Source organism: Chrysochloris asiatica, unplaced genomic scaffold, assembly GCF_000296735.1.
Source record: "Chrysochloris asiatica unplaced genomic scaffold, ChrAsi1.0 scaffold00135, whole genome shotgun sequence".
Taxonomy (NCBI): Eukaryota; Metazoa; Chordata; class Mammalia; order Afrosoricida; family Chrysochloridae; genus Chrysochloris; species Chrysochloris asiatica.
The window spans coordinates 4,844,403-4,853,349 of NW_006408653.1; the positions used below are offsets into that span (position 1 = coordinate 4,844,403).

Genomic DNA, 8,947 nt, shown 5'->3' on the forward strand with positions numbered 1-8,947 from the left:
GACGAGTAAACCAGCCTGGAGAAGAACAGAAGATTCTTCTTGAAAGAAAGACCTACAGGAAAAATACAAAACAATAGAGGCAGATGGACTGTTACTACAAGAACAAACAAGTTGCTTGCCCAGGAAACATCAAGGCAAGTGGTCGGGTCCCCTCAGTGCAAACCCCTTCCAAGAATAAGACTCAATGGAATACATGCTCTGATTGGTGACCACGCTCATCACCGATAAGGGGAAGTGAGGGAAAAACAGCAAAGAAGTGGCAAGCTAAGCCCTACAATGTGGAGAGTGAAGTGTGTAGCTGATAAAAAGAGAGGGTTTATGCACAAGAACACCCACACATGCAGATAATACCCACTTGACCTGACTTCAATCACTAGATGATCAGAGCTCAACCAGAAGAAGAGGGAAAAAAAGTAATCTGATACAATTTGATGAACTTGACCTACACCTATGGATGTAGTAGCTCAAAAGAGGGAACAAATCCTTATAGTAAGAATCATTCCTACTCCCTCCACACACAGAGTAGATAGGGATGGGCAACTTGGACATTGGCTACCTAAATTGGGGGGCGGGGGGCTACAAAGCAAGAAGTGACTGGCTTACAAGCTTTCAAGAGGGAACCTAGAGCCAGGGGGTCTGGAGGAAGGCAGAATCTCCAGTGAGCTGTATCTAGTCTGTCTAGGCGGAGCTGATGAAATGAAATGCAGATGGGTCTCTTGTGATACAATAGTGAATAATTGTTATCAGGACTGATTGTAAGGGTTGGAAATGTAAAGGTAGACGTTTTATAGCAAGGAGGGAAGTGATTAACTTTTCAGTCTAGGAGCGGAGGTTCCTAGAACCATCAGCGGAGAAGAGCCGAGAGCAGGACCCTACACAGAGAAGCAGTGATGCCTGAGATTGAGGCAGAGATGATGACGTGGAGCGATGGAGCAGCTGGGGCTTTTGATCAGAGAGGGAGAGCCACTGTGTGATGAAGACTTGGGGGTGGCGGGGGTAGTGGGGCAGGCTTGCAGGGTATATCCTTTGGTTGGTTGGAGGGGATTGGAACCATGGCAATGAAACAATATATGATAGAATGAATGTAAAACTAATGTTCTTCCATGTAAACTATCATAATTCATAATAAAACATTAAAAAAAAAAAAGACAAAGAAGGACACTATCTAATGATCAAAGGGTCAATTGAGCCAGGCAACATAACCATAATAAACATATACACTCCCAACGAAAGAGCACCAATATACATGAAGCAAACCTCAATGGAATTGAAGAAAGAAATAGATAAATCCACAATTATAGTAGGAGATTTCAACACATCAACTCTCGAAATGAGATAGAACAACCAGAAAGAAACTCGACAGTGTCACAGTGACCTCATATATAGAGCATTCTATCCAACAACGGCACAATACACATTCCTCTCCAGTGCGCATGGAACATTTTCCAGAATTGACCATGTGTTAGGCCACAAAGCAAGCCTCCATAAATTCACAAACATCAAAATTATACAGAGCATTTTCTCAGACCACAACACTGTAAAACTAGAAATCAACAATAAGAAGGCCAAAACAATAAAGTCGACTACATGGAAACTGAACAACACCCTGCTGAAAAGTGACTGGGTAAAAGAAGAAATTAAATATGAATTCATGAAATTCCTAGAAACAAACAAGAAATGAAAACATAACATACCAAAATCTTTGGGACACGGCGAAAACAGTCCTGAGAGGTCAGTTTATTGAGATAAATGCACATATCCAAAAAGAGGAAAGAGACAAAAATCAACACATTATCACAGCATCTTCAACAAATAGAAGTAGATCAGCAGAGGGAACCTACAGTCACCAAAAGAAGGGAAATAATAAAGATCAGAGCAGAAATAAATGAGATGGAAAACCAAAAAACTATAGATAGAATCAACAGGACAAGAAGCTGGTTCTTTGAAAGGATTAATAAAATTGACAATCCATTGGCAAAACTAACTAAAGAAAAGAGGGAGAGGTCACAAATTAATCGCATTAGAAACCACATAGGTGAAGTCACAACAGAACCAAATGAAATCAGAAAGATGGTAACAATACTATGAAGAGCTGTACTCCAACAAATTTCAAAAAAAATGAGTTTTCAGTTTTCTCATGATTATATCATTTTTGGTTAGAACACTGTATACCAGGGACTTCAAACAGTTCCTAGGAAAATTCCATTTTTCCATGGATTTATTTTTAAACCCCCTCATAAGTGTGATGTTGTGACCTTCATTATTCCCTATTTGCATATTTGTCATTGTTAACAATTCTCCCACACTTATCAATATGGGCTCTTGGAAGTTTAACTTTTTAGAATTTCAGCGAAATTTCCGTGACTGTAAAGTTTCCACGCCCTCCTCACCCAGCTTTCTCTGATTGTATTCATTTCAGTCATGCCACATCATCACACTCATCAAGACTAGCAAATTTAACGTTGGTACAGTGCTGCAAAGTATAGACTTCATTTGGATTTCTAGGTTTCTCTGGGATGCACTTGTTTTGTCCCAGAATACCACATTGTCTCCTTAGTCTCCTCCCATCTGTGACAGCTTCTCAGTCTGTCCTTGTTTTTCATGACCTTGACACTGTTAAGGAATAGGGGGCAGGCATTTTATAGAAAGCATCTCATGGGAGTTTTGTGAATTTTAAATAAGTCACTAAGATCTGTCTCTGCCTAGGACTTTGTTAGAAGACACTTGAGTGCCTGCCTCTGGAGCCTTCTCTTGCCTCCCTTTGCTCTCTTCCTGTCCTCCCATCCCAGTCACACTAACCACAGGCAGCTGGCTCCGCATTCCTCTACTATGCCATGCTTTCTTGCTTCTGAGCTTGGTACATGCTGTTTTCTGCCTAGAACATTCATCCCTGCTGCCTTCTCTTCTACAGGGCAAACACTTGGTCAGCCCTCAGCACAGATCTTATCACATTTTTCTTAAACCTGATCCTTAAAGCTCCCCTTCCCTGTATTCTCTGCTTCTCCAGCAAAGCTCACTGTGCTATGTTTACCTGTTTATCTGCCTTCCCTGCCATGCTGTCAGCTCTATCCAGGCCAGGACTCTCAGATTTACTAGCCTCTGTATCTAGCAGCTGCCATAGTGCCTGGAAAGTTGTTAAGTGCCGTCGAGTCAGTTCCTATCCATAGCGACCCTGTTTCAGGTTTTCAAGGAGTGGCTGGTGGTTTGAATTGCCAACCTTGCAGTTCAAACTGACCCTGAAGACGCCACATTATCCTGTAATGCCACACCAGGACTGGAACATAGGGCTCAAGTATTTGAATGAGCGATTAGCCGAATATTCCTTAAGTGTTCTATATGTAGAGAAATTGGGAGCATGCCTAACAATAAGAGGGATTAGTTAAATTAGTTTATCTTGCAGATATTTAATAGCCATTATAAATTGAAATGATAACGACTGTATGTTGTTATTACGTGCTATCAAGTTGATTCTGACTCATAGTGACCCTATGTACAACAGAATGGAACACTGGTCTTCACAATTGTGTGCCATTTTCACAGTTGGTGCAGCCACTGTATCAGTCCATCTCATTGAGGGTCTTCCTCTTTCTCACTGGCCCTCCACTTGACCAATCCAGGGATTGGTCCCTCCTGATAACGTGTCCAAAGTATGAGAGACAGAGTCTCCTTGTTCCTAAGGAGCACCCTGGCTGTACTTCTTCCAATACAGATGTGTGTGCTCTGGAAATTGATGATATATTTACTATTCTTTACCAACATCCAAATTCAAAGGCATCGATTCTTCTGTGTTCTCCATTCTTTGTTGTCTGGCTTTCGAATACATATGAGGCTTGAAAATCCTGTGGTGTAGGTCAGGCGTACTTTAGTTTTCAAAATGACATCTTTGCTTTGTAATACATCTAAATATCTACGTAATGACTGTAACTACTCAGAGTATTTATTTCTTCATCAGGAATATTAGACTTTCAGTCCATAGTACAGAGATTACTCGGGCAGGTACTTCTCAAGCAGGCATGTGCATGCGTGTTCCTGGGAGGTGCTGTGAGACCATGCAGAGCCAGAGAACATGGCACAGCTTGCTGGAGTATAACATTTGCTGAAAAGGTTTTAAGTAAACTTTAGTTTTATTATGAAATAAAATGCAAGTATCGCATGAATTTTTGATATAAAATATTATTCTTGGAAGAAATTCCTTACATGTGGGCAAATTCATGCTCACTCTCTGTGGTTGGGGAACTTTGTTAGAGAGCTTTGATGAGTGAAACGACGATCATTGAACATTTACATGTGCGTTATTACACATTTTGCTGCCCTGTAAAATCTCTGCCTGCGTGATCCTTGTGTGGTAGGCTTAGGGCCCTTTTGTGTGATAAACTTTGTACATTGGTAACAGAAAGCTTTTCAGCTTTGTGTTGATCTAGAAGTTTGTTTATGGTATGTGGAATTTTTGAAAAAAACAGTCACTAGGGCATGTGAGTCACTAAGCAGCTACAGATGGAGAACATTCATGTTTTCTTCAATGTGTTCACTTGAACTTGCAGTCGGGTGCAATCATGACCGTCCTGGCAGCCGTCTGCACCAAGATCCCAGAAGGGAGACTGGCCATTATCTTCCTTCCGATGTTCACATTCACAGCAGGGAATGTGAGTAATCTCATGCCGTGGAGTTCTGGGAACTGTGGTGGTGGTTTTATGTTGACTGAATTGTTGCCCCTACGTTAGAGATGTCAGTACGCAGGAGTCTGTTGTCCCAGTTCTCTTCTCTCTTGCTGATTTTCAGGCCCTAAAAGCCATTATTGCCATGGATACAGCGGGAATGATCCTGGGATGGAAGTTTTTTGACCATGCAGCACACCTTGGGGGAGCTCTCTTTGGAATGTAAGTTTGTGTGTACTTGGTTGCTCAAACTGACTCCTCAAGTCATCACCTCCCTGTCCTACCCCAGAAGTGGCTAGGAAGAGCCTCAGTTATGTGAGGAAAGAGGCCCAGTGGGGGTGGAGGGCAGGGACGCCTCAGCACTGTTTGCTTTGGCTTTCCCCAGATTTCCTGGTAAGGTGGGATGACACCACCTGCCCCTGACCCCATCACCCCAGCTTCTGACTGTCATCATGGCCAGCCCCATGAAACGTTAAACTGCTATTCTGATACCAAACAGAACATTTTTTTCTCGCTCCCTGGGTCCCTGCACTGTTGGAGTGCTATCGATGTCCTCCCCCATCTCACACCTCCCTGCCCACATCTCCACTGCCTGCCTTCCACTTCTGACCTCTGTCACACCGGTCTGTGCAGACCCACTGAGCTGGCAGAGTGTTTCCCACCTGCAGTTAGGGGTATGGTAAGCGTGGCATGCCAACATTGAGCTAGTTACCATATAGTGTTAGAACTGTGGCCTCCATTGTACCACTGGGAAATTGAGGCTCAGAAGCCATCCTTCCCAGGTCACAGGTAGATCTTCAGGAGCAGAGAGAGACCCAGTGCCCTCCACCCCCATCATTGCAGGTTGAGTACAATAGGCATTGTAGTTATAAGAGGCTCCATTTGTTCTTTGACAATGGGCTTCTGCCTAAAACAAGAGTTCTGCCATGGAAATGCCCTAACAGGAAGCCCAGGAGCTCCAGCCTCTCAGCAAAAGCATGTCAGCAAAAGCATGGTCTCCGAGGTGCTGGTTCCCTTGATCGTTCCTCGTCAAAGTGTTGCTTTTGCCATTACTTGGTTTTTGCTTTGTTTTATGACAATGGGAAACTTAAGTTTTTAATTTAAAAAAAAAAAAAGTAATCTATTCTAAGTGGAGCAGTTTTGCCCAGTAGGCGGTGGAACTAAATGCCATTATGCCGTTTATAATTTTCAGTGATGATTAAAGAATAGCATATGTGAGTTCTCACTTTAAAAGCAGCACATTATAAATAGTAGAAAATGACCTGATATTACAGTATAATAAACATAATAACTTATGAAAAAGGGTTATTATATTTTACGAGTATAGAATTTATTTACGTCTTTCCATGTATTCTTTAAGGCTCTTCTCCCCAGTAGATTTGGATTCTTCTGAACTGTAATTAGATGGTCATTTTCTTCTATTCTGAAGATAACTGGATCAAATGCATTTCAAAATCCAGGGTCAGAAAAGCAGAGGATCCCTTTCTTTCTGCTGGCTCTAATTCCCACACCTCTTCATTTATTAGATCTCAGTCATATCCTGAATTCTGCTTTTGTAGCTTCTTTAATCTAGATTTAGAGGCCCAAATCTCAAATCTCTCTTCTTTTCAAGCTAAGTCTCTATTTTATTGATGGTAAAGATTCCATTATTATCCACCTGCACATTTCCTTGACTTTATGTGCTTGATGAAACAGTCCTCATGTTGTAATGTTGCAATAATAACATATATACTGAATATTTGCTATGTGCCTAAGCTAAGGAACCCTGTGAGCCTTCCATTTACCAGTTGCGAACACTGCTTGAGGAAGGTAACGCAGCACTTAGCCAAGGCTCACACAGTAGGGCTGGCCTCTTCAACAGGGCGTCTCAGCAAAATACTTGCTCTCCAAGTATTTTTTTCTGATTTTTTTTTAATCCAAATAATATTTGGATTTATAAGCATAATCAGAAACAATATACCTGTAAGATTATAGCATTTAATTCTCTGATTAAAATAAGTAGGTTAGAAAGGTTAAAAAATACAATAGGTAAAAATAAGCAGCATTCCTGACAAGTGATTAATTTCACTCAAGATTTTTACAATTGTACTTGATTCTTTGTTGTACTATTGAGCCAGTTTGGACTCATAGCCTCCCTGTACAGGGTTTCTAAGGAGCTTGCGCCACCAACCTTGCAGTTCAAAAGTTCAAACTGACTTTGCAGTCCAGTGCATTAACTCACAGTGCCACACCAGGACTCCATTTGAATCATAAGATGATCCTTTTTTTTCTTTCATTATAAATTCACAGAATTTGACTTCAAGCCCACAAGAATTTTGATACCTGCCTATTGTTTTTGTAGATAGCAGTTTTTCTTTCGGTAAATGTAACTCATTTATTTTTCTCTTCGGGCTTTTCTCTGTTTTTCTAAAATTTAATGGTAATTGTATTTTCAAAATCAGACTTTAACTATATTTAATGAATAGTAAGTATACAGTATAGCTTCTAATTACAGTAAAAGTGGGATTTAAGTATACTTCAAGTCCCTTAAAATAAGAAATACATGCTAAGAACATTAAAAAATGGTAAAACACTAAACTGCTATTCTGATATCAAAGTTAAATAGAACATTTTTATAGCTGGGTGTATGGGAGATGCAGAGATCAACAAAATCTGGTCTTTGCTTCAGGGAACATGAAATCTGTGGGGAACCAGGGCAAAAGCCAAGGTCTCAATAACAGCAATTTCAAATCGTCCCATTAAGCAGGAGCCTTCCCTCCACCACCCAGCCTAGCAGGGAGTGGGTGCCCTGACTTATGCGTCTGCCTGCGCTGCCCGTCAGCCCTGGAGCTGTGGACTTCTGGAAGACAGGCTCTTCTGACCGGGCCCTGTGGCCTGGGTCCCTCGCCAGCATTTGCTGACTGCTGCAGTATCACAGGGTGGTTCAGAGCACTGCAGGGGGAGATTGCAGTCCTCATCTTGGTTCTGATCATTGCTAGTTGTCAGGCATGAGCAAGTTAAGTTACTAAACCTCTCACTGCTTCAGCTTCCTGCTATTTATAGGCAGTTTTTAGTAAGAAAATGGGCATTGGAACTGTATCTTAAAGGGTGGGCAGAGAAGAGGAGAGGAAAGGGCTTTTGGGATCCAGTTAGTTCCTTGGGCAAATTACTTTCTCTGTTAGACTTGATTTGGAGCCCTTGTGTGGGAACAAAATGGTTAGCACAGTGGGGAGCTAACTGAAAGGTTGGAGGTTCAAGTCCAATCAGCCATTGAAAACCCTGTGGAACGTTTTTACTCTGACACACTCGGGGTTGTTGTAAGGTAGGACTGACTCCGTGGTCACTGGTAGGCTTGGTCTCTTAGTGTCTAAAATGGGGAAGTGGGGCTCACCTTGCAGGTGAGTGGTAGACCAGAAGTAGTGTAGGAAAAGCCCTTGTACTCTTCAGAGCATTCACGCACCATCCTGCCTCCTGGTGGCACTGTTAAGATAAACATTGGACTGCCAATTCAAACCCACCAGCCCTTCTGTGGGAGAAAGATGAGGCTTTGTGCTCCCAAAAAGATTTACAACCTTGGAAACCCCATACCAGGGTTCCTATAAGTCAGATTCAACTCAGTGGAGGTAGGTTTGGTTTTTTTGAGCATACTCTTTGTTATTGTTCTGTTGAATCAGTTCCGACTCATAGTGACACTATATAGGGTTTCCAAGGAGCAGCTGGTGAGTTTGAACTGCCAACCCTCCAGTTCAAACTGACCTTGCGGTCGAGTGCTTATCCTACAGTGCCACACCAGGACTCCCTGGACTAAAGCTAAATTATTTATCTAAATTAAGTACACTAGTCAATTGTTTTAATAACCTAGGTGGTAAATGACAGTGGCATTAGATTTCTAAAATGTCAACTTGATAACTTCATGGTACTTGTCAGCTGTATGTCATTCTGTTTTGAATGTTGGACCTGGTTTGTACTTCTTTTCCCCAGATGGTATATTACTTACGGTCATGAACTCATCTGGAAGAACAGGGAGCCTCTGGTGAAAATTTGGCATGAAATGAGGACTAATGGCCCCAAAAAAGGAGGTGGCTCTAAGTAAAACCAGGGTTGGATAAAACTGTGCATCTAGTCAGTGCTGCCTGGCCAACCCAGGACCACACACCGGCCTTGGGGTCCCCACGGTTCTGCTTCTGCCATGAAGACCCCCATCGTCTCAGGCTCCCAGAGTTCTACAGGATGTCCCCATACAGGTCCTTGTTAAACACGAATTATGACAGAGTTGGTGAAATAAAAGTTTATATCTCTAGTTTGTAATCAGA

At 42.0% G+C, this 8,947-nt stretch overlaps 1 protein-coding gene across 2 annotated transcripts in view; it reads left to right on the forward strand.

The window, feature by feature from the left end:
• The window catches only part of PARL (presenilin associated, rhomboid-like), a 98,184-nt gene extending 89,237 nt beyond the window's left edge, over positions 1 to 8,947 (forward strand). For both annotated transcript variants that reach the window (XM_006869806.1, XM_006869807.1), the window contains 3 exons: positions 4,542 to 4,643; positions 4,780 to 4,877; positions 8,616 to 8,947. In XM_006869806.1, coding sequence (XP_006869868.1) covers positions 4,542 to 4,643; positions 4,780 to 4,877; positions 8,616 to 8,727 — 312 coding nt within the window. In that variant the 3' untranslated portion in view covers positions 8,728 to 8,947. The remainder of the gene's footprint in view (positions 1 to 4,541; positions 4,644 to 4,779; positions 4,878 to 8,615) is intronic.